Source organism: Toxorhynchites rutilus, chromosome 3, assembly GCF_029784135.1.
Source record: "Toxorhynchites rutilus septentrionalis strain SRP chromosome 3, ASM2978413v1, whole genome shotgun sequence".
NCBI lineage: Eukaryota > Metazoa > Arthropoda > Insecta > Diptera > Culicidae > Toxorhynchites > Toxorhynchites rutilus.
In genome coordinates, this window is record NC_073746.1 from 13,753,888 (window position 1) to 13,780,469 (window position 26,582).

Here is a 26,582-nt window from a genome sequence, read left to right on the forward strand (position 1 = left end):
ACGATAATATTAGTTTTTAGTTTATGTTAGTTCTTACAAACCCAAGTTCTATGTATTTGTGTCTTTTTTGTTTTTATTTCATAGACGATTGCGCCTCGTTTGCGCCACAGTGAATACATTTACTGTGGCGAGAATCCTCACCCTTTACAGGAGTTCCCAAGATACAAACAGGACTCTGATAAGGTGAAAACTCTCTTCCCCAGTGGCGTCTCGTGAGTAAATTGACTAGTGCACCTACACGGTGAACGAGAGCAACCCAAAATTTGGTAAATTTCTACTCAAAATTGCCAAAGGGGGGTTAATTAGTGCTCGAATATTGTTTTCTTTATCTAAGAAATTTAATGGATTGACTGAACTATCTCGTGTTTAAAATCGAATTTAAAACATTTCTGAGAGTAATTCTATATTTGAGCCATTTTTCATAGTCGTGCGTAATTGATATATATTGTATATAAATTAAATATAACATTGCATAAATTTAGATGCGTTATGAAATGTGATAAAATGTTTCTTAACTCTCCTGTACTCGCACGCAAAATCGTAACTCGTATACTCACAGACTGTGCGTGTCTCTGTAATATTGCTAGGCGTTATTGGTATTTATTTTAAAAAAGATATAATTGAATGAAAAAACTCTAAAATATATTTTTTCTTTAACTCAATTCAGTTTTAATCGCAAATGAATTCAGCCGCCTCATTGATTCTCGTCCTTCCAGACCTTATGCTCGATATAGAAGGGTTAAACATAATATAAGAGTTATGTTTTCGGGGACAAATTATCTTTTTAATTAAATTTCTTCTGGTGATACAGTAATGAAATTTAAATCGCAAATCGGTCAAATAGGTTTTCCAAAAAAATGCTCCGATGTTGGAACTCAAGAAGCATTTTGTTTTCAATAGCTTTTAATAAAAATAAGCTTTTTCAGTCGCTCCTCTCCCATCGTTGATCTTAAGTAGGTTTCCAGTCTACGAAGAACCAAAAAAACTTTTTTCGATCGATGCTGTGGTTAGAAGAAGCGTTAGCTTTGCGGATACTACCGGTGAGTGTTTTTATAATCTCCGGTATTCTCGGCAAGTTCTGGCTTCGTATAGAACAATCGCAGTTCATTTCCTAATTTAACTTTGTCAAAATTAGAGTTCTAGTTGTTGTAGTGTATGGTACAGAATGTCGGCAAATGAGAAATTTGAAGCGATTGAAAAGAATCGTATCAAAATCCAGCATGTATCCTTACAGCCCTGGTGCGAGTGAAATCGTATCTCCATCCCACTTGGTGTCACCAAGAAATATTTCTCCCAGACAAGTACACATTTCTTTATTATATCTTTCAACTATGTTGATCATCCTTAAGCTGTAGGCCCACTTGACTCTGCAGAAGTTCGGGATCTTCTGCTACATAAATTTCTTCAACTCGTAATCGCACTCTTAATTGGATTAAGAATGATACCATCGAAAAGAGGGAAGAAAAACATTTCCATGTTTTTGAATTATTCATGCAAAATTGCAGAAACCCAATATTGAGAACATGCGCCATACAATGAATGTAATCAGCATTTGAAAACGACTTCTTTGCGATCGCCTGGATTCCTCCTTTATCTCCTGACACCTATCGAGCTCCATCATATATATACACGCAACCAGCTCAGCAGGTGACACGCCAAACTAAACTAACGACATGGTTAGCTAAAGCTATACCGGATTTATCAATACTAACATCTCTCAATGACACAAATCTTTCGAGTTTAATTCATGAAGAATGTCAAAGGGTCATGCCTTTTTGAATTTATATTTAATCATTACTACTCACCGTCGTTCAAGCAATATTGTAGTGTTGTAGCCAACTTAGATTTCCTGAAAACCTTAGTGATTTACGACGATCATAACAGCAACGAAATCAGCTTATTTCACTCCGCGCGCGATCTGCTCTAGCATGGTGGATTCAACAATTTCCACCAACTCATTCTGAATTTATTCTGATGTTTCAGAAAATATTGCCGTGGTATTTATGGAGACGGAAAACGACATATCTCTCGTAGCCGAAAAGTTACACATTTCCTTATACAGGTGAACTTCGATATAACGTACCCTTGACATTTTCAAAGTGTAAAGGAATATTTTTTTGAATATTGTTTTTCTGAAAGAATAATAAATTATCTGTATTTTGATACTAGAACATGTTTGTACCTTTAACCAATCCCCAAATACAACTGGTTTTGTGATTCCGGATTCTAAATGAATCAATCTTTAATCAACACTACGAAAGGAAGCATCATGAGAAAGACTGGCTTCGTCTTCTAGTTGAATTTAATGAGTTAATGACTTACTCAAACAGCAACACAATAAAGTAATATAAGTTACGTTTCTGAGTTGTTTATTATTCTTCGATACAACGTACAACTTCGAAAGTGAAGTGTACGTTATATCGAAGTTACCCAGTAGTTTCCTCTATTTAAAGACGTTATGCTTTCATCGTAACCTCGGAAGCTCAACCCATGTGAACTGAGAAGACAAACTAATTCAATGAGGATTTTCATGCCTTCATGTTCTCAGTTATTCTTTACAATTGAATTATGCTTGTTTCTTACGACTTCATTAGCATGATCTACTGCATCTTCGATGCAAGTTTCCTCAAACGTGCGGCATGTAATGCTGTTGTTGGTGTGCTGTTTGGTAGCTGAATTAACTTTTGATTTGTGATGAGTTACCGCGAATCTCAATCGGTATACCGAATAAACTGGATGACATTTAGTCATCTGGACTGCGAATCTAAAGCGTGGATCTCTCCACGTGCAAAGCAAAATATGCATGATACATACACTAATACATTGGCAATTTACTAGAGCGTGTGAGCGCCGCTCTATCTGTTCACTGAAAAAGTGCACAGAGACTGATGTCGATGACGTGATCAGTGTCTTAGAATATCAAGAAATATTCACGAGTAACGAACATGATTTTATTTCAGTGTAGATGACTTTTTTTCAGCTTGAAACACACTGCCCTCATTATATTGATGACAATAACAAACGAGTTCATTTTGTTCATATCGCTGTTGCTTGAACAAATTTGCTATAATGAATGAATGCGACATTGAGTGGGGTTCATAACTTCGCTGTTATTTATACTTTGGATATCAAAAGCAACAAATTGATATTCATCACATCCGAAACGATATTCGTTCTGGCAGTGAATTTAAGTTCAAAATAAATTTTATTTGGCGGGACGGTAGCAACGACATATGCAGAATGGATACAACGTGTGGTTGTAGCTACCGTCAAGTCATTTGCGACATCGGGAATTTCATAAGGTATTTCCGAATACGGCATCCGGCAGCTGCAAAACCCAACCGCACACAGCAGCCTCAGGTTAGAAGTTAACAACAGCTGATATTCATTTGGTTGAAATGAAATTCAGTTCTGATAAGTTTCGATAATCCAGATGAAAATGACACTGGGTGGAAAAAATAAACATCAAAACATATTGAAGGACAAAAGTTCATTTGCTCATATTCACTGGTTGCACTGGTTGTTTGGAATATATAGGTTTTCGATGCAACCTAGCCACTGCTAAATGACCTTCAAAAGAGTATCTAATTCCAAGGCTAATACTAAAAAACGAATCAGAAGGCTCCTTCTCAGCCAGTTCGTGGCTCCAGTAAGGAATTTACGCCATTACCCAGCCAACATTAAACCGTATAACTTTTGCACATGCTAGGTCGCATATAAATTCGTATCAAATTACAATCGTATAAAATATCATTTTTTTCTATTTAAGAAAGAAAGTGTATTCAAATTTTAGTAACAGTTTATAATAAATATTTAGGGTTCTGTTTGACTAATTACCAGTCCTTTTTTGTATTTTAGTACAGGTCGATATGACATATTGGACGATCCTCATACCGGAGAATTAATGAATTGTGAAACAAATTATTTAAAGAGAGTACAGTGTCTAATCCGCTTTAGGTGACACAGTGTCTGCAGAAGAAGGTGTAGGACGAAATATAATTCTTGCTTTAGGTGATCACACGATTGCATCGCCGCATGTAGAGATAGGTCCAAACTAAACGTTCCACGCTCAGATGTGTAAAAAGCATCGCTAGCGTTTGCTTGAAGAGCGCAGTGGTGAGCATGGATGTCCGAAATCGAAGCAAAGTAATCACGGTACTTTAAGTAAGAGGAAGGTCGACTGATGTCTGGCTTCCTATACTTAGTTGGATATCCTGATTTTTGTTTTTCAAAGCTAATATCTATGTTCATTCCTGGCGGCACAGAGCTCAATAGAATATGGCCAAAAATTTTGAATGTATACTGTTAATGAACTCCGAAAAAATCGAAAAAAAACTCAATGATTACAAACTCCTCCGCCAACGTAGGCACTCCTGACTGTGCTGACTTTCGTTAGCAATGACAATTCGTTGTTGTTCATCGCAACTCAAATTTCCTTGCCTGAAGCACACCCGCACAAGAACTGACTGGCTGGGGCTGTGCCTTGAACATAAGACGGTCCCCACCAATCCCAACTTGGAGTGTGGTGCCTGTGCGTGAGCATATATCGAAATAGGTTGAGCGATACACTTGAAGCAGCGGTAGTACTCCAGATAGTGATTGTTGGGGCTCTCTTTTTTCCTTAAACAATAGCACTCAACACAAAAAAGGCGGTGAGTGGGTGGGTGGGTGTTTCGTTGGATTCACAGTCTTAAATGAGCTATCGCAGAAAAAGGAAACACATACACACATTGGGTATGGGTGAGGAGAGAGAGGGAGAGAAGGGACACACTCTTCCTTTAGGCAGGGGAGCTACCAATTAAATCACGGAGGGATATTTGGATGGAATAATAAAAAACAGAATAAAATAAGCTGACTACAGGAAAACGAGCTGTGAACATGTACCGATAATTTGATACATTTCTATCCTATGTTTGGTTGTTTGTTCTCGGAGCCAATTGTTGAGAGTTGCACACATTTTTCGAATGGTTTACCAGTGAACGGTTCGAGTAAGGGAATGGTTGGAAATCATGCATCTCTAATCAGTAATCTACTGAGAAGGAATAGAGTGAGAAAATGCGTGGAGCGGTTCGGAATTGGATCATAGCTGCACAAGGTTCGTACATATTCACAACGATTTATCTATAATAACTTGGAGAAGGGTTGGTTCTGGTTGGTGAAAAAAGAAACGAAGAAAAACGTAAAAGCTTGTCCATGGTTCTCGTTCCTGATTGGACGGTCAGTCTTTCGTTTTTCACTCATTTATAACCACATTCAATCAGGCACAAGATTAAAATAGGAGGTATGGAAGCGTATCTTTTTATGTGTGTGTGTGTGGGTGTTCGATATTTAGAGAAAAAAACTGAGGCACTGAGTTGAAAAATGATGCGGAAAAATGAAAATTCCTGCTGTCCGATATTTTGTTCCGAAGCTTAATGACACTCTGTGCAGCGTATACCTTTCAAAGGGTGGATTGGTGATATAATTTAAGTTTGTTCGAAAGCTTTGGTGACATGGATGAGAGAGAGGTGGTGAATCGTGAAAATGAGGATAATGATAAAAACGCGTATCAGCGGGACAGCGCACTTTTCTCTAATATAACTTTCCGATATCGGGTTCCTGTTCTCTCTTGATGACAAAAACTGTTTTCCAAAATATCGTGTCACGCTATGTACACTAACAAATCACAACTTTCAATTACGAGACTACTCAAAAAAGTACTGTTTACGAGAATGATATATACAACCCGATAAACAAATCATAATGCGCACAAATACAATAAAGAGTACTTTTCAGTGTTTTTTTTCCTGGGGGATTTACAATGGAAAAAGAGAAAAGATTCGACACTGAGAAGTCCGAGTTTTGAAACTTTTGGTTCTGCTAACGGACATTTTTTTTGTTGGGAATTTTAGAAGTTCTTTAGTTTGATTTGTTTTTAGTCAAAATTTTTACCATGATTACAGCGCCGCCCGCTATTATAACACGGGCAGTATGGGAGACTTGTCCCTCACCATTGCGCGCGATACACGTGTAGTCGCCGATGTCTTCGTGTCGGATCGTGCTAATCCGTAGCTCGGTGCCATCGTTGAAGATGCCAACAGTAGAAGACGGATCCACTGGATTGGCATCCTTGTACCACAGAATCTCTGGTGTTGGGGTGCCATCTGCCTGGCAGTTTAATATGATAGAATCGCCTAGAACGAAACGATGTATGACATGACACAAAAACGCAATGTTCGATAAATGTGTTACCTAAATTAACGTAAATGATGTCCTCCGGCGTAACGCTGAAACGCGGAGGGGCGTGTACGTCCAGATGAAACCAGGTGCCGTTCTTGTGCTGCTTGGGTGGCCGATTCAGGAACACTACTTTACACTCGTACCAGCCCTGGTCGGCTTCACGGATGTTAGTAAGATTGAGTGAAGCCGCGCCAAAGTTTGATTCCGGCGATACTCTCGAAACGCGTCCCTCGTATCCCTCGCCGCTGTGTGTCGGGTAGCTCTCGTACCAGATGTAGATTGGAATTTCCTGACCCTACACAGACCGGGAGGGTGCATAATCAACAGTCGAAGATAGGAGAATACAAGAACAAGAAAAGTTAGATTCGAGCATAAAAAAGATATCGCTGCAATCCTGCAGATTTCCACGCGCTAAATACAGTGGAGCCCTCTAATGGTATGTATAGATACGTTTGTAGAAGAGGAGAACTTACAGAAAATTAGATATAGCAGAGAGTGAGAAAGAAAAAGAAAGACATGCGGCTGCATAGAGTAATTCATATTTAGAAACAGTAAAATAAGAGAAAGAGTATGTATGGAAAACTTCAACGGCTTGGATATTTAAAAACACACTTACAACGAACGAACGATATCTAAATGTTAATATTATCCAACAATATAAGCGTAAATAACGAGATAATAAGATTCGGTCATGCTTCTCAAACGAATTACGACAAAAAGGAATAAAAATCCGCTTGCACCGTAAGCTCATTTATCAATATCTTCGTCGGTAATTAGTTTTTCCGCATTTAACACTTGTGCGGCTTAATATGCCCTACCGCTCTAGACATCCTTCAGTCTTTGCAATTGGTTTTCTCTTTTCCTTCACTTCACCAATCATTGGTCAGAAACTATTTTCGGTTACTAACTCCGCACAACTTACAATCATAATAATATCGGCATTCTCAGCGTGGGTGGCACCGAGCGCCTTTTACCTGATACTTCTCCCCAATAAACACCACACTGTCGTTAATAGACCTTCACGATCCTAATGTGTGGCCCTGGTGGTGGTGGTGGTGGTGGTGTGATAGCATGATGTAACATTCGGCGGGTGCACGTCATGGATCCTCCAGCACCTCCAGCGAGGTGAGGTGTATGTGTATGCGGATCGTGCCAATTTCGCTACCGTTGAACCAAACCTACCAATTTGGCCGATTTGACGAAGAAGCGCGAGGGCGAAATGCCGAAGGAGGTTCGGGAGGTTCGCTTGATTGCTAATAACCCCCGTGTGCGAATTCATTACGACGACGACACACAGAAAAATGTGTGAAATATTTCGAATATTGGCACTTTTGTCCTGACCGCGCTTAATATTGCGATACACAATTTATATATATATATATATATAACCATGCATATGTATGGTACACATTCATGAGCATGGAAATTGTTTCCGACGCAGTGGGTGAGCTTGCCCGAACGCTTGCTGCGAACGAATATTGGGTCCGATGTGTCGTTGGCTTATTTAAATTATCGGTGACATTGAGCGATGAGCTTGTTGGAGGAGGAAGACAGGAGGTGGTGGTGGTGCTGGTAAGCGGAAGGTAATTTAGCGAAAATTTCCTCTCTATTAGTAGCAGGCTCGATTCCATTCGTTCGTGTGATATGGAAATCCCGTGGAGACGCGTGATGTCTTGATAATTTCGCGGGGCAGACACGTGGTGTTTGGAAATTTTTGGTGACCCCGAAAAGGCCAATAGTTTACATGGTTTTGTCGCTAAGAACGCTTTGGAAAAAATAACAACATAAACACAGTATTTTCCGGTTCTCTCCATCAGTGTTGTAATAAAAATCGAAAATAACATTTCTGCATAATCTCGACCTGGGAAATTTAGGTGCAACAACGGATTCTAAGTTGCAAATGTACTTCTTTGTGTTTTTGATGTTATTGTAAGCACAGCTAGTATTGTCCGCTAATCGTTCGATTAATCGATCAATTGAATACTTTCTACATAATCGAATCGAATACATAATTTTATTTTTTATGTTGGTTGTTAAATAAATAATAACTATGTATAAGTGTGTTTGAATGTTTTTACGGTCTACACATACATGAAACGTTCGTTACTCTTGTGTTCATATTTGTGTTTGATATACCGAGGAATAGAGCGCCAACTCGATGACCACCGACAAATTTAAAAAAACACAAACCATTCCTAATATTCCGCTCGCGATGTATTTAATTAACGAATCCGACATGTTTGTTCTCATGAACGTTAAATGTAAAGTGAAAAAGGGATAAATTTTTATCGTAAAGTAGACAAATTAAATAAAGAAAATCAATATAAATTTCGTTGTTGCAAATGAATCTGATGCTTTTCATCGAACCTAACAACTCAACATTAATACACTGCGTTTCACTATAAAACCTCTAGAACCACTCATTTTTTCTAAATTTCTAGAGATATGTAAGAAATCGGTTAAATTGAAGTATATAGCGTATGACATAATAACTATCTTCATTTATAAGACTGGTCATTTGAACTTTATTGTTGTGTTCAGGCGCTAAACATTCAAAAAACTAAAATTCCTGTGTTGCATAACTATAGAACCAAATGGAAAAACTCTCATTCCCTTACAACATTAACGTCAATTCCACATGAATTACAATAACTTTCTAATTCATAGGTCATCGTTAGTTCTCAATCAGTTCCATTCGGGGTGGTTTCGACCAAGATGCAATATGTTGTAGTGTGTATTTCGTTCTACGCAGAGGATACTGCTCGTTTAAGCTCTCCAAATCACTCATACTGCTTACAAGCTGCATCTACTATTGGTACGATAATTCCCCATAAGTTCTGGATAGGGTTTTGATCTGGTAAACAAGCTGACCAGTCCAGAATCTGAAGCCCCTATTCATTAAACCATGCCATGACTTTCCGGATTTTATGAATTGATACCATATTACCCCTTGCATTAGGTTAAGCGTTTCGTAATCCCATTCAAAATTTATCAAACTTGGGAAATCAAGCGTACAGCATGAATAACGTATCGAAATTGTTTTGAATGCTCGATGAAAATCCCTTATAGCACCAATCTTCAAGCTCGTTTTTCTCGAAACAATCAATGTTTAAAATTAAGCTCCAGGAGCAAAAACCAACAGGCATCCTGCAATAGGTAATCAGCAGGCAGGTAATCTCAACTGATTACTAAATCCTCCGGAAACAACTGCTAAGCTTGTTGAGTCGATGCCACAGTTATTGGAGCCAAAGGTGGTCAAACGAAGTGCTAATACTATGTGAGCCAGAGGAGTGGGTATATTTTTTTGCGTTATTTCTTAAGTTTTTTTAACATGTCTCAAATGCAAGAAAATTTGTTTTTGACGTAGAACTACGTCTTTCAGAAAGGGTGCCAAATCAGAAAAATCAGATAAAATTTTTGTCAAATTTTTTTTTGGCGCTGGTGGTTTTTTCCGTTTGACAAATCGATTTTTAACAAAAAAAAATTGTTTTGAGATAACTGTAAATTTCGACGTGTCCTGCAATTTTAAGACATATTGCATAATCTTTTTATTTTTAAAACTACGATTTCCAGTGATTTTTCGGTTTTCAAAAAACTCAAACTTTAACGTTTTAACGACACTAGTAAATGAAGTCTGATTGAGCTAATATTGTGCATTGGGCATTTTATCGTATAAATCAACATTTCGTACGAAGTTCCATAAGAAAAATCGAGATGATCATTTTCATTGGCACCTTAAACCATATTTTTTGCTTCGTATTCCGGAAAAAAGACAAGTCCCAGAGTGTCGTTTTTTGACAGAAATTTGTTTTTTTTAAATGACAGTAGATCTTGACGTATGGGTATTGGATGATTTTTCGATTTTCAAAACAATAAAATTTTGATTTCATTGCGCCACAAATTTTAGGGTCGATTTTTTCCCATACATTCATCGGTACCCTAATGTCTATAGCTAATAGGTAGATCTATAGGGTCGACGTCTGGTAGCGATATCCATTTAGGGCGGCATATTATTCTCTATTAGTTTACCAGGCCCGAAGGCAGATTCAAATTGTTCAAATTTCAAATGTTTTTTTTTTACTACTGAAGAAGTAAAAATAACTAAACAAACTAAAAAGTTATTTCAAAAATTTCCATGCATTCTGAAATAATATTGCACGTGACAACATCCAATATTATTTCAAGTTGATTGAATAATATAATTCCGTAATTCTACGTCGAAAATACGGTCGTGTCTTAGATACAATCTGTTACAATTTGTTATTTTGAACTCGCATGATTTTTACCGTGTTTTAATTTTCTGGTGGGTTTTTTGGAAGAAATATAATTTTTCACTGGTGGTTGATAGTCTTTTTTTTTGCATACTGTATGCCGAAAACACTGGTGTATGAATAGAAATATTCAAAGACGGCCGAGAAGAGATGAGGGATTTGCCACATCATGGACGAGCATCCATTTCTTCAACTGATGAAAACATCGACAATATAAAAAGAATGGTGCTCAAAAATCGTCTTTTATGTCTGAGAGAGATGACATGTGAATTAAATGTCACTCGCGAGACCTTTCGTCATGTTTTGAATGATAATTGGACATGAGGAAAGTCGCAGCACGGCTAGTGCCAGAAGAGCTCGAATTTATTAAAAATTTCATCTCAATCAAGGGTGACGGTGACTTGAACCGTCAAACTCTGATCCCATGTTCATACATGAAGACATAAAAACGAATTCGTTGCTTGAACTGAAGGCAGTTCATGAATACAGCTATAAAACTTGTTTCGATGACTGAATTTCTCGTTAGAAAAACTGTTTTGTTTTAGAAGGATCCTATTTTGAAGGTGATAATATAAATTTAAATAATAAATAACACAGATTCCCGGTATATATTTGACAGAATATATGTTCATTACAATTATATTTTTTCGATAAACGATATTTAAAAATTTGTTATTCAGGTATTCAAATAGCAAAAAGATTTGTTCAGAGTAACGATGTTAATCTGTTTTGACACCACTTAGACAATCAATCGACAGAGATGAACCCAATAATGCGAAAATCTAGGACAAAATCCACACCTCAATATCATTCCGATACTTTCTTATTTGTTTTGTCTGTTCTTGTTCTTCCTTCCATCCCACGAGCGCGCTACAGCAACAATTATCCGCTCGTTATACCTGAGTGGAATTAACAATCGGTCTAACTATCCATAATCCATAATTATCCGATTCTGGAATGATTATTCATAAATTCCTCCTGTCCAACATGCAGCTTAACGTTGCTCACTTCAAAGGTTTCGTTGTTCCGCAAATACCGCGTTTCCTTTGGCCTGCCTCGTGTCAATCCCCGATAGAAAGTCTAGAATTGTCGGAAAACTTTCCTCCGTTCCCACAATCGAGAGTGAGTGAGTGAGCGACTGCAAGCAAAGTATCGTCTTCCGTGCAAATTGATATGCCACACCGCAAGGGCCATCTGCAGAGGGCTGAACCGCACCAAAACGTCACAAGCTCTGTCAGTTTTTGCACACGACGATAACAATGCACTGTTTTTTACTCTTCGTTCCTTCTTCCAGTTATCACCAGTGAAGCATACAAGCAAAATGCCGAGCCATGGAGACCACGTCCGATTTCCTGTATCTGACCTGGAACATATTTTCTTGCGGTTTCGTCTCTTACGTTTATTTCCACCTTTCCTACCGCCGCCACCGCCGTCGCCTTCGAACAATGCTGTTACACGTCCGGAAATCGAACTTTATTCCACATTCTGCTTGTTGAAGTTCTGTCGTTGTTTATGTTGTGCCACCCGTTCCTGTTGTTTATTGAGTTGTATCGAAATACTTTCTTCGATTGTTTGTTACGATAATCGATTCGTTTATCGTGGGATTGGTCTGCCAAAGTATCCGGAATAAAATTCCTTTATGAAATCGGTAACATGTTTCCTAGCAAAATTCGACCATATCTGAGTTTGCTTAGAGGCGAAGATATTGATAAATAAAAGAATACGAGTGAAGCCATAAATTAACACACGCATACGCAATCGATATCGACACATTCAGAGTAATGCCTAAGATCTCGACTTCATAGTAAAGATATATATTGGAACTCAAGCTAATCGATTGCTAAATTCGAAACAGATGATTATAGTATAATATATTAAGATAGTTAAAACAGGAGCAGAAAGCGGTTAACTGTAATACTTAGGCTACAAAACTTTTGAACAAATTTGTCTGTTCGAAGCGTGAATCTTTCAATTTCATTTTATTGCGTTTATGTTTATGCTTTTTTACATTACTCTAAACTAACGCTTTGGGAATTGAACATTTGATCGCAGACTTGGCGCTTGCTGCGCACTTATGCACGAGTGTGTGTATGGTATATCGTATGGAGAAAAAAAACTGGAGAAATTGATTAGGAGTAGAGAGTTGAGTTGATAGCGTACCGTTTCGCTCACCTTCTTCTCCCATTGCAAGACATAGGGAACGGGATGATCGCCGGGGAACTCGACGTGACAGTTGAACACAACGCTCTCGCCAAGAATGGCGGTAATGTGAACAGCATCCTGGGGGGCTGAAAATGAACATAGAGAAAAAATGTTAGAGTATTACAGATACAGGCAAACGAATTGCCCAACATATTATGGAGAACTAAAATCATGAAATAAAAGGTTTCTATTTGAAGCTTAGAAGAGACCCACTGTTTGAAATAATGCGTTAATTTATGCGCCAGTAGTGTCTTCTATACCTCAGAGACGATTACATTTGTTTTACCTGTTTAAAGAAACCCAGGTAGGAGAATGAAATCTTTTGCAACTATCTGTTTAGATTCAAGGATTATTAAAGGGATCAAACGTTCTAAAGCTAAAAGTTCTATCCGACTAGTTATAATTAAAAATTATAACTAGTCAGATAGCCACCAAAAGAATTTTTGGGAAGCAGGCAAATTTTGATATCAGTGAAGATAACCATGGAGGTCAACTGTCATAATGAATGCTAACCTAAAAACTGCAGTTGATCGAAATGCTGACTCAAAACTCATTGTTCAAAAGGTTGGGTCAGTGGTGTTGCCACATGATCGTCCTACTAGCTAATTCAACTTAATTCATTACATTCATCATTGAACGAGTCATGAAACGATCTTTCCCAACACAAAGCTATGAAAGGATTTTTGGACTTTTTAATGAATTCTATCGTTTAGTCCGTCAGAATTCTGTCGCTAAAATGTGTGGATTTGTGGTCAAAATCACCGCAAAATCGACCGTGTTGTTAGGCCATGCGATGTATATATTATCGCCAGATCGAAATCATGGAACTTCCTTTAAACCCAATGTATTACCTCCTTACTTCAAGCAAATATGTTTCTAAATCGAATGCCAGTAATCAGCAATCGTCCCACCCACAATTAATTTTGATTGATTTCTCGAACATTCAAGTTCCCACAGAAATTATTTTTATGTGCGTGATCTATACTCGCGGAATATAATTTCTTTTTTGACAAATAAACCTGACGCAGACTAAGTCGCATCAAACATGATACTGACTGTTTAAATCCGAAGCTCCGTTTTTGAGTTAAATCGTGAAGAGCGTACACCAAATCATGTTTATTTATATAGATTCATTGGATTTTTTTTCGTATAATGGCGGATAAAATATTTTTCAAGAATCCAGAATGGTGTAACCCTTTCCCATTAGGATGCAAAGGATTTAAACTCGGGAACGCTTAGTTTCGAGCCAAAACACATTGAAAAATCATTAACTTATTTAGTTTTCACTAATTGATGTACTGAGAAATCAGAGAAGAAAGAATTGTTGTACAACTTATGTGTTGTCTTCTGGGTTCTTCTACTTATTTCAATTTATTTAAAAAGATTTTTGCAAAATGTGGGCTGAAAACTAAAAATAGATATGATTTGTTATTTCCATTACATCAAGCATTCAATTTGCTCTAGATAGCCTTGGATTATAATTAAGAAATTATTAACGATGAAGAGTTAATAATTAAAATTGTCACATAAAGCGAATTGTTACAAAAATGACGAAAAAAAAAATCAAGGGTATGCAGCAAATTTCGTTCAATTGAAAAAAAATCTTGTTGAATACAGTGTTTGGATTGACCCTAGAAACAACATCGCTTGAGCAATCAAACAGTGGTTTGATGGTGATAAATTGGTCACCGACATGTCTTTCTCGAACTGACAGATAGGGGTATCTAGTAGGGTAAATGATCTTGGTTTGTCCAATTTGGGGTGTTTTTACGCAACTAGTAAATGCAAATCGATTTTTCTTCATGAAAATCACACATAATCGATACGAGTTTGGGTTTGTTGAAAAGCCCCAAGTCTCTAGTTGCTAATACTACCATAAGGTGTTGAAATTATTAAAATTTTTATGTTTTTTTACGATTTTCCTTAAAGAAGAATTATGATTATGGTTTGACCACCTCTGATCATGGTTTGCCCAAAAAAATGATCATGGTTTGTCCGGTTTTAGAAATCTCCATTTTTGAATGAAAACATTCGAATTCACAATTATGATGTTGCATTTATCATTGCTTGAGTTTACTGTCATCATATTGATTCATTCATAATTTAGGCTTTCTTCAGAATATTGCCTTTTCTTGGTCATTTTAGAAGTGTTCACCTCAACACAATCAGCACAGAAAAACCATACTTCTGCTATGCCCGAAGCACACCATAAACAAACATAAACAAACTGCAGCGCGCCAAGCGGTTGCCATAGAAATCATTCGGACAAAACAACATTATTGAATTGGACAACTCATGATCAGAATTGAGTTCATCAAAATGCGTTAATTTAATGGTTTAGCTATGTAAATCCGATACAAATGGTGAGCAAGCATGATATTTACAATATTTATAAGTGTTGTAATCCAGAAAAGGTCTGAATACGTGCCAAATAATCATCTGGTGATCGATTAAAAGTTAGCTCGAATGAGGGGCGCATTGACACAAATAGAAGGTGTATTTTATAATCCTTTAAAACATGTGATTTCGTAAAAATATACTATCAAACTACTATAAATCATGTAAAAGGCAATTTCATGTGTTTTTTCAATATGTTTCGAAACATTCGAAGGCCTTATTTGACACAGGAGCGCTGAATTAGAGCATTCAAAAAAGTGGGCAAACCATGATCATATTTTCGACTGGACAAACCAAAATCATTTACCTTACACCTAGAGAAGCATTTGGCTGATTTGAAGGAACCGCAGAATATGAGAATGCTGCTCCACATCATTGTAAAATGAATTTGTTCCTCTCTCATTTGTAGATTGTGGATGAGTTCACGGTTCGTATTTGGAGTATGTATATATTTTGGGTTCCTGTTGTAGGCTAGAAATATTGTGGCGCGGTATTGTATTTCCAACGAAAATTAACCGTGTATGCCGTCAGACGCTTGCTAAAGCTCGGTCGGACATTACAAAAGGATCGTAACCGTTAATCAGATATTGGTGAAATATTATTCATATTTTTTCTTCTTTCTACATTGACAAGGCTTAAAAACAATAATACGCACGAATGATTCAATAATACACAAACACTCTCCGTATGACGATTTGAAAAGCGATGCGGTGCATTCTTTTCATCGTTTCACCTGGGATTTAAGAAAAAAAAATCAAAAAAGAATCAACATTGCATCTTGCATTCACAGCAAACTATTTATCCTCCATGGCGGTTCCACTCTCAGACTTCACGTCGATCAATTCTTCATCATGTGGATGTTGCCTGCTCGCTTGCTAAACCAAGAACAGAATACAAATGGCGATGTTTTGAATCTCAGAGGATTTACACTTTCCAAGTTCATTTGCCTCTAGCTTTGAGACAAGCCAATTCGGAATGCTAAACATGACGCTAGACCTCGAGAAAAATCATTTGGAAAGCCTCGCTGCGGCTGCCATCTGGTCGTTAGCTGGACAACTGATGAATGAGAATACAAATAGCGGATGGATTTATATTCATACAAAAAGCAAAAGGCGAAGCTTACGTTGCAACTGCGTTCTACAAATATGTCTCAAATAATTGGAGCTACAACATTGTCGAACTATGTTTACCTCTATCTATAAAGATAAGAAAGTTAGATTTTTTATTTCATCGACAATTTTGGTCACCCTGTTTTTGACAACATAAAAACGAGCGCTCTATCATGAGTAACAACTTTGTCTAAGACAGTTTTTGTCGAGATAATAACTGTCAAGCTCTAAATGCTAATTTCCACTTAAATTCATCTCCTGGACCATTGTGCACTGGGTCGATCGCTGCAAAAATAATCATTCGCTTTGGAACTGTTTCATAAGAACGTGACCATTTTTATAATTCGGCACCCTTACGGAAAGACGTAGTTTTACATCAAAATGTTTTGCTTAAGAGTCGAATTTTGATATACAGTTATATATTTTCTAGAAAGTTGATCAAAATATCTTCCATTTACTGATAAAAGATCGAAAATTTAAAAAAATAGACATGCTCGGCCATATCAGCAGCACGAGCAGAAAATCTCAAAAATGAAAACTACATTCTTTTCTGAAATTTTGATATGTTATGTAGAAAAAGTTTCAGCTTTTGAAAGATGTTCTTTTTCTGTATGAGCATTTAACTCCTGCGACCACTGATTTGATCTATTGTGGTGCACTCCAGTTTACTATATATGCGCTGTCAGTTCGTTCCATCACTCGCACAAGGATTTGCATCTCCCCCAAAGAAGGTATTACTTCTTTTATGAAGTTCCTTACCTTTTTTGGTTCAGCGGACTATATCTCGATAGGCAAAAGAATGCCCTTTCCAAGAATCCGCAATTTTTGCTAAATCAATGCCCTGCCTTGACACAGTAAATGTTCCGAAGTTTCAGCATCAAAATTGCAGAAACGACATTTACCATCCGTATTTCCCAGGATTTGAGCTCTGATTTCAGACAGGATGATGATAATCCACAAAATGGCTCAGCTCCGACGATTTTTTTAAAAGTGTTATAAACAGCTAGAAATGTCATGAACAAATAGATGATGATGATGATGATGATGATGGTCCCGCCTCCTTCCCCTACAGAGGTTTGAGCAAGACGAGTTATCTAAAAGATAATTTATTTTTTTTCAACATTGAAATCAGTTTAGCAAACATGAAAAACGAACAGATTTTATTTACAGATATAAGTTCAAAAAATTGCAATGTCCAAAAAAGCCAATACTCAGTCATGTCCGCCACAGAGCCGATACGGTCCCGACGAGGCCCTTGCAGCCAAGTGGTCCACCAGAGCACAAGTCCAACCGCCAGCCTTGTTTTAGATTGACTGTGAATACCCTCATTCAGAGAAATCGAGAAAATTTCCTTTACGAAAAATTCCTAGACCGGCACTTTAAAAAAAACTTTCAAATTAATATCCTTTATATCTGTGTCTCGCGCGCGACGCTCAAACTTTTGTAGACTACTTTTATTTTTTTTTAAACTAATACAACTATAAGAACGACAAAATAAAAGTAAAAATAGTCCATCATCACCAAGATCATGACAGACATAATAGAGATCAATAATAAATTTAAAAAAAGATGATTTAAAAAAAAAAATTAAATAATCTACATAATATAATCCGTTCAAAAAAAAAACTTCGTCAGATTCATTGAAAATATTGAAAACAAACTGCAAAAAATTGTCAACATTAAATTATCCGTTCGTATATAACTTCGTCAGTAAAGATCTTCGTCATAAAAATAAACAAAAACTCGTTCAGCTGTTAAGAGAACACAGCTTTTACATGTGAAATACAGTGCCTCTTAAATTATGTAAGTGTTGTTGCGCATTTAATATGTCTTGGCATCGAGTTGAACACATTTATTCCTTTGAAGTACAACGAATTTTGTGAAGCACATGACAAGAAATTAGGTGTTCTTATTTCATTCGCGTTTCTAGTGTTATAACTATGAAAGTCACTTCCTCTTTCAACTCGATCACACAAATATCGAGGCAGCAAACCGTTGATTACTTTAAAAATGAACACCATAGTTAAATAAACAATTCTTTGCTTCACGGATAACCATTGCAGAGCGTCCAACATTAAAGATGAGGAAGTGAATCTGTTACATTTTAGAATCAACCGCATTATTTTGTTTTGCAAGCGCTGTAATCTTTGTGTGTCATTGGCTAAAAATAAAATGGAAGAGCAAAAGTCTAAATGAGGAGAGATGATTGATTTGTATAGCTGTATTTTGCTGCAAATAGTTAAATCGTTTTTCAATCGACATAAGATTCCATACTTCTTGGCAATTTTCTTGATGACATTGTCAATGTGAGTGTTGAACTTGAGTTTGTCATCAATAATCACGCCAAGATATTTAATGTCCCGAACTCGATCAATAGTCTCATTATCAATAACGATGGAGACGTTTTCATTTAAACGATTTCGCGAGATTACCATATATTTAGTTTTACTTATGTTCAATTTCAATTGCTTATACTTCAACCATCTACTTAAAGAATGTAAATCTCCATTCAAATGTAAAACGACCTGATCTAAATCATTAGCTGCAATGAATAACACAGTATCATCTGCAAAAAGATTGATATCACAAAATCGTAAAACTCTTCGCATGTCATTGATATACATAATAAATAAAAGGGGCCCTAATACACTTCCCTGAGGTACTCCAAGATTATTCCCTAGGGGATTCGAAATTGTATCATTAAAAATAGTCCGTTGAGTTCTGTCATTTAAATAGCTTTCGAACCATTTATATGCAGTACTCGTAAATCCAAAGTGCTTAATCGTGTTCAACAACAAGGGCCTAGAAATTGTTTCGAAAGCGCGTTTTAGATCCAAAAAAACAGCAATGATATTCTTTTTGCACTCTAGTTTCTCTTTCCATTTTGCTAATACCAAGTTCAATGCGGTTTTACAGGAATGACCTTCCCGATATCCCGATTGTTCTGGTATTAGCAAAGCATTGCAATTTAAATATTCCAGCAGCTGGCCTTTAACGACTACTCCTAATATTTTCTCTAGCGTGTGCAACATATTGATGGGACGAAACTCTTCGGCTTTAATCGTTCCAGCAACCTTTTGAATTGGAACTATTGAAGATTCCTTCCACACCTTAGGCACATGCCCAGTTAGCAAAGATTTATTAATAAGGTCCAGCAAGATGTGATCGATGACATGAAAGCAATCTTGAATAACTCTAGCATTGACATTATCCACTCCAGCCGTTTTTCCTAAAGAAAAGCAAATAGTTCTAAGTTCATTTAATGTAATTGGGTGAAAACTTTCAAATCTACAACTACTGTTAACCGGCTGTTTTATTTCATCAGGTTCATCAACCAATTCAATGGACTGATTGATCAATGAAACACTATTGACAAAATAATCGTTAAACTTAGATGCTATAGCCTGTTCAGACTGTTCAAGTGTGCCATTAAAAGTTATGGACCGCGGTTTGCTATTACTAGGTTTTAATAAAATGTTCCATAACTCTTTGCTGTTGCTTTGATGCAGATCAATCTTCCTCTGAATATATTCACAACGAGTTTTCTTAATCGACTGTGAATATATATTGCGCGCGTTTGTGTACATATTCCAATGATTTCCATCATTTGTTCTACAAAATTTCTTGTACCATCTGTCTCTCTCACGTTTAAGGCGTAAAAGATCCAAATTGTACCAGCTGTTCGAGTTTTTCATAGGAACAAATTTTTGCGTAACAAGCCGATTTGTACACTCTTTCAAGGTATTAGTTAGAACAGCTGATGATTCATCTAAATTACCGACCTCGAATGGAAAATCCAGGCTTCTCACTACGAGATTCGAAACAGCATGCTTCGAATATTTCCTCCAGCATTTTAATTTCACAACATCTTCATTTACCACGAGATTATCTACAATATTGATAATTAAAGTCTCATGATCGGTTATTTTCAAATTGGTATCCGTGACTGTGTAAATAGTATCAAAATTGGAATAAATATGATCAATTAAAGTTTTACTGTGCCTGGAAATGCACATAAATGCTTCTTTGGTATCGAAACCTCAAAAGCCACAAAAAACTATTATTTTTAAATGATTTCGTCTACAAGTACAATTTAAGTATGAAAAATTTAGAAAGTTTATTCAAATACCGCAAAAGGTCAGGTGTTTTCACGTCATTGAACAATTGGACTGGCAATAAGCGGATTCAACTGTATAATATTCTTTTTATGCGATGGATAGGGACCGCATAAAAAGTATCCATGAGTAAATATCCCAAATCCTGATGATTCCATTCGTGATCAACGTTTGCTTTCGTTTTGTTTTCCTTCTATACGTTGAGACATGTGCCCTAGGGTGGCAATGGATGTATGGAAAAAAATTCGAATCGAATTTCAAAAACCGACCATGTACATTTTGTTTATTGGCCCAAAAAAAATATCTGTGCAAAGTTTCAGCTCAATCGGACATGATTTAGGAGTGCCTCAAAGCGCTCAAAGTTTTTTTTCGATGCCAAATGACTTAAAAATGCATGAAACGTCGAGATCTGGTGTCATCTCTAAAAAAGAATTTTTGGCTGAAAATCGACTTTTTGGGTCTTAGTCTGAAAGGCAATGAGGGTATGGAAAAAAAATTATCGAATTTAAAGAACCGACCATATACATTTTGTTTATTGGCCCAAAAAAAAAATGACCTGTGCAAAATTTTTGCTTAATTGGACAAGATTTAGGGGTGCATCAAAGCACTCAATGTTTAGATTTTTTCGCCACTCAGGCTAAGTCCCAAAAAGTTGATTTTCGGCCAAAAATTTTGTTTCGAGATAACACCACCTCGACGTTTTATGCGTTTTCAAGTCATTTGGTTTGAATAATATGTTATATAACTTGCTTTGTGAGAAGCATTTGAACTTTTCTCACGGAGATTCGGCAGTAAGTCGGGTCTCTTACATGGGCCTCCCCCAGGGCTCATGTTTAAGCCCCCTTTTGTACAACTTCTATGTTAGCGATATCGACAATTGCCTTACACAAAATCGCAGCCTAAGACAACTTGCAGATGATGGAGTGGTCTCTGTCGTAGGATCAACAGAATCCGACCTACAAGAACCCTTACAAGATACTTTGAACAATTTTTCAACCTGGGCCATTGGGCTAGGGATCGAATTCTCCACGGAGAAAACAGAGATGGTGGTTTTTTCTAGGAAGCATAGACCAGCAAAACCAAAGCTTCAACTTTTGGTTAAACCGATCACTCATGCTATGTCATTCAAGTATCTTGGGGTTTGGTTCGACTCCAAATGTACTTGGGGGGCCCATATTAGGTATCTGAGAAAAAAATGTCAACAAAGAATAAACTTTCTCCGTACAATTACCGGCACCTGGTGGGGAGCCCATCCCGAAGATCTTATAATGTTGTATAGAACAACTATTCTCTCAGTGATGGAGTATGGCAGTTTCTGTTTTCAATCAGCTGCCAAAACACACTTAATTAAACTCGAGCGAATTCAGTATCTTTGTCTCCGTATTGCGTTGGGATGTATGCCCTCAACGCATACCATGAGCCTCGAGGTTTTGGCAGGCGTAGTCCCACTAAAAGATCGCTTCAATTTATTATCTCTTCGGTTCCTCATCCGGTGTAAGGTTATGAACCCATTGGTGATCGGAAATTTTGAGCAGCTGATCGAGCTAAATTCTCACTCTGGATTCATGAGCCCATATCATGAATTCATCTCCATGCAGGTTGATCCTTCTTCGTATATTCCCAACCGTGTTTGTTTTCCTGACTACATCAATTCCTCTGTACATTTTGATCTGTCCATTAAGCAAGATATCTATTAATATTCAGATTATCAACGATCGAGGATCGCTCCAACGATCTTCGATGCAAAGTATGGGGGTATCAATTGTGATAATATGTACTTTACTGATGGGTCCACTATAAACGAGTTCACAGGATTTGGAGTGTTCAACAAAATTTTCAGCACCTCCCATAGTCTTCAGTTTCTTTGCTCAGTGTATATTGCTGAATTGGCAGCGATACACTGGGCGCTGGACAGCGTCGCCTCACGACCTGTTGAACACTATTACATTGTAACGGATAGTCTTAGCTCCGTCGAAGCTATCCGTTCAGTGAGGCCGGAAAAGCACTCGCCGTACTTCCTTGAGAGAATACGAGAAATTTTGAGTGCTTTATCCAGACGCTGTTATGTCATTACCTTTGTGTGGGTCCCTTCTCATTGCTCAATTCCGGGTAATGAGAGGGCTGACTCATTGGCAAAGGTAGGTGCAATTGAAGGCGATATTTATCACCGTCAAATCGCCTTCAATGAATTTTACTCTTTAGTCCGTAAAAATACCATCGCTAACTGGCAACGCAAATGGAACGAAGATGAATTGGGCCGGTGGTTTCACTCGATTATCCCTAAGGTTAGCCTCAAACCATGGTTCAAAAGTCGGGACTTTATTCGCACCTTCTCCCGACTCATGTCCAATCACTGTTCGTTAGACGCGCTACTCTTTCGTTTCAATCTGGCCGGCAGCAATATCTGCGTTTGTGGCCGAGGTTACCACGACATCGAACACGTTGTTTGATCGTGTGAGGTGTATCTTGTTGCCAGATCGAATTTAGAGAATTCCCTTCGGGCTAGAGGAAGGCAGCCCAATGTGCCGGTGAGAGATGTGTTGGCTCGGTTAGACCTTGATTACATGTCCCAAATATATGTTTTCCTTAAATCTATCGATGTTCGGGTGTGATTATCCTTATATCCTTATACCCTCCATCTCTTCCTTTGTGAGTAATTGGTCCGCTTGCTATAAACAGGAGAATGAAATGTAAATTCACAACAGATGTACGAATAGATTTAAGCATTGAGTGTGTGTGATTATCAACATTGTTACAATTTCCTTATACCCCATCCTTTTCCTGAGAAAAATATGTCACCCTTCTAATCTCGAGTTCACCGCGAGTAATCGGTTTCCCACATTACTAACCATAGATTTAAGAAAATTGTTCATATATATAGTTTTAAAAATATATTTAAGATTTCGGCTCCTTTAAACTTATGTAACTGAGCCTGTAAAAATAAACGAATTTATAAAAAAAAAGTCATTTGGCATCGAAAAAAAATATTGATTTTCTAAATTTCCTTTACTCCCCCCCCTTGGAAGATTTTCGAGGATGAAAAAATCAAAACTTTGAGCGCTTTGAGGCACCCTTAAATCATATCCGATTGAGCTGAAATTTTGCAACGAGTCATTTTTTAGGGCCTATAAACAAAATGTATATGGTCGGTTCTTTAAATTCGATTTTTTTTTTTCCATACCCTCATTGCCTCTCAAACTACAACCCAAAAAGTCGATTTTCGGCCAAAATTTTTTTTTCGAGATAACACCAGATCTCGACGTTTTATGCGTTTTTAAGTCATTTGGCATCGAAAAAAAAATTTCGATTTTCCAAATTTCCCCCCTTGGAAGATTTTCGAGGATCAAAAAATCAAAACTTTGAGCGCTTTGAGGCACCGCTAAATCAAGTCCGATTGAGCTGAAACTTTACACAGGTAATTTTTTTGGACCAATAAACAAAATGTACATGGTTGGTTTTTGAAATTTGACATGACCATTTTCGCTGCCACCCTAATGTGCCCTCTTCGTTTTCTAAAGAAAATTGCACATAAAAAAGCGCACAAAAACAGCTTTTGCTGTGCAATGATGAGATAGCTAGAAGTTATTTTTGAATGATAAATAACATTTGCCCATCATAAATCAATAACACGGCTGTTGTCTTTGTTGAATTTTTGAAACGGTTTTATTTTTCCTCCGATAACTTATAATACTATTTCAAAGCGTTTCAGTCGCTAACTAATGTGAAATGATGCGGAGTAATCTGAATATGCGGAGTCTAGGAAAACAAATGATTTCAATTTGTTTATCCGCATAATACATTCCCGTCGTCCCATTTTCATATATACCATCCTAATAAGCTCAGTTATATTTAACTGAGCATGAAAATTTCACAAAAATCACTACTTACCAGGAGGACTAATTGAACTAGTGCATAGAGTAATGCAAAGGAGTAGTACGAACGATGAGATCAGCCAGTTCAACGCTGCCGCACTGCAGCTGTAGTGTTCGTTCAATTTGTTGGTGCTAAGACTAAGGTTTCTCCGTCGTGGCGCTAGGGCCCTCTCGAAATTGCTACTGCTATTCGCTTCTCTAGTGTGTATGCTACTGTAACTGCTACCGTTGCCGCTGCCGCCGCCGCTGCTTCTTCTATTATAACTATTACCGTAGTGGTTCAAGAAGTAATCGTTGCTGCCTGTATTTTCGCTAACTGATTTCCTTTTAGAATCTGTTGGTTGGTTTGTAGTCGCTGCTGATGCCGCCGCCGCTGGTTGCTTCTTCTTGATGAATATTGTTGCGTTTAAACTTCGGCGTACCTTCGCATTGTGGAAACTGGACACATGTCGACAGTTGGTTTGCTGACTGCCGTTGCTACTACTGCTGCTACTGCTGACTGTTGGTACAGGTGCTTCCCTGGCTCTGGTGCCACAGGAAGTGGCTGTGGTTGATGCTGATGCTGCTGGTTGTGTTGTTGTGGTTAGCGATTGCGACCGGCTCAATGCCTGACACCACCGGAAAGCCCCAGGGTCCACGCACATGCCCATGCCTCTGATCCCATAGTCACTATGCTAACGCATCGTCGCCATTGCACTCTCTCTCTGGTTTCGGTGGTCTCAGTGTCACCTGTTGGCGGAAAAAAAGAAGAAATAACAACAGACTGGTTAGCGAGCCAGGAGTGAGAAAAAAGGAAAACTAATTAACACCGTAGTGTTGAGATGATGAAAAGCGCATAAAAAACATCGGTTAATGAGTGTAGTTAGCTTCGCTTTTATGGCCACTAAAACCCTGTCTACGAATGAAGATGGGGAAGGGGGCGAGTTTTTGAGTGGTTAGAAGCCAGTTTAAAGCTTCCGTGGTGTGTACTCAGAGGATAAAAGAAATGTGAAGAAAAAGCGGTTCTTTAACGATCACTTCGCTGTAATTGCAGTTGTAAAAAATTGGCAAGTTCTTCCGAACTTCCTGGAGCGTCGTCGCGGGCACGTTCTGGGCAGAATAATGGTCCATCTACCAGGTAAAAATAATGATCGAGGTGACAAAGATAGCAAAGTTTATGGCATCTTGAAACATTTGTCGCTTCATTTCACTTTTATTCTTTTGTTCTCGAGTTATATCGGTGTCTTAAGGTCCCTTTCGGTCGAGATGTTGATGGTGCTATATTAACAATCGCAAGCAATACACTCCACACCAGATAAGAGGAATCAAACCAATTCTTCTCTCTCTCTTACTTTATTTTTCTCCTAAATTTTATTTTGTGGTGTCAGTTGCCATTAACACATTTAGTCGCCAATTGATTTTCTTATTCGAACTCGAATCCCCGGTGGAAGAGTTACCCCTTATATCTGATCTAGATTCGATGTTTAACGATGCATTGACAAACTCAGAGTTACCAAAGGGAACATAATTTTGCGAGAGATTATTCATTGTTACTCGCAGTTTGTACAGATCGTGATCTGTACGGTTCACGATTAATCAAGCATCGAGTGAAGTTCTTTTAGTTTCCATCCTCGCTCAGTATACTCGATAATCCCAGGCGTTTCAGTAAATGAGGCACTTATTATCCTTTATTTTTCCCCCTCATATTTCAATACATCCACCGAGAAACTCATCCGTCTTACCTTGTATTCAATGACACCATTCGCTTCCAAAAGGACATTAAATCCTCCGGTTCCAGTGGCCTATTTTCCGTGCTTCGATTCACTCTCACTCAACTTGCGGATTTGTATCTCCCCTTGCTTTCACACGCCTAACGAGTTTTATTCTTGGCTGGGATAAAATATATCACACTTATTAAAATCTTATTATGTGAGTTTTGCTTTTCATCTTCCACCTAGCGCTAAACGATGACGCAAGAACTGAAGCCACCCATTACAAACATCCCCCTCTCTCCCTTCCTCAGACCATAACTCACACACCATGTCCCCGTAGCCAGCCATCCGGTTTTCCGCGCTCTTGCAAAATATTCACATATGAACATAAAAATTATTATTCTTTGTCCACACTCGCTCGCATGATAAAGGAACACAAACCCGACGGTCGGGGAGAACTTCCGCTCTCAACTCGCACACTCGTAAATAAGCCTTTCCTCATTAACTTGGACAGATATATGTTATGCTGCACTCTTCAACAAAATAAACATCAAATTCCGCAACAATGGCCTCATTGATGTTTTGATGATCATTGTTTTCTATTGTTTCTCGTTCGTAGGTACTGTCGTACTGTCCCCGTTTTCGTCATTGACGTCACGTGGTTTGCATTTGGAACATTTTTTCTTTTTTTTTTGCGGCTCTCTAT

At 37.8% G+C, this 26,582-nt stretch overlaps 1 protein-coding gene across 2 annotated transcripts in view; it reads right to left on the reverse strand.

Moving 5' to 3' along the window:
• Positions 1 to 26,582, reverse strand: part of LOC129779100 (protein turtle) — a 111,778-nt gene that overhangs the window by 20,268 nt on the left and 64,928 nt on the right. For both annotated transcript variants that reach the window (XM_055786371.1, XM_055786370.1), the window contains exons 3-6: positions 24,202 to 24,914; positions 12,651 to 12,778; positions 6,232 to 6,514; positions 5,932 to 6,173 (exon numbers count right to left, since the gene is read on the reverse strand). In XM_055786371.1, coding sequence (XP_055642346.1) covers positions 5,932 to 6,173; positions 6,232 to 6,514; positions 12,651 to 12,778; positions 24,202 to 24,835 — 1,287 coding nt within the window. In that variant the 5' untranslated portion in view covers positions 24,836 to 24,914. The remainder of the gene's footprint in view (positions 1 to 5,931; positions 6,174 to 6,231; positions 6,515 to 12,650; positions 12,779 to 24,201; positions 24,915 to 26,582) is intronic.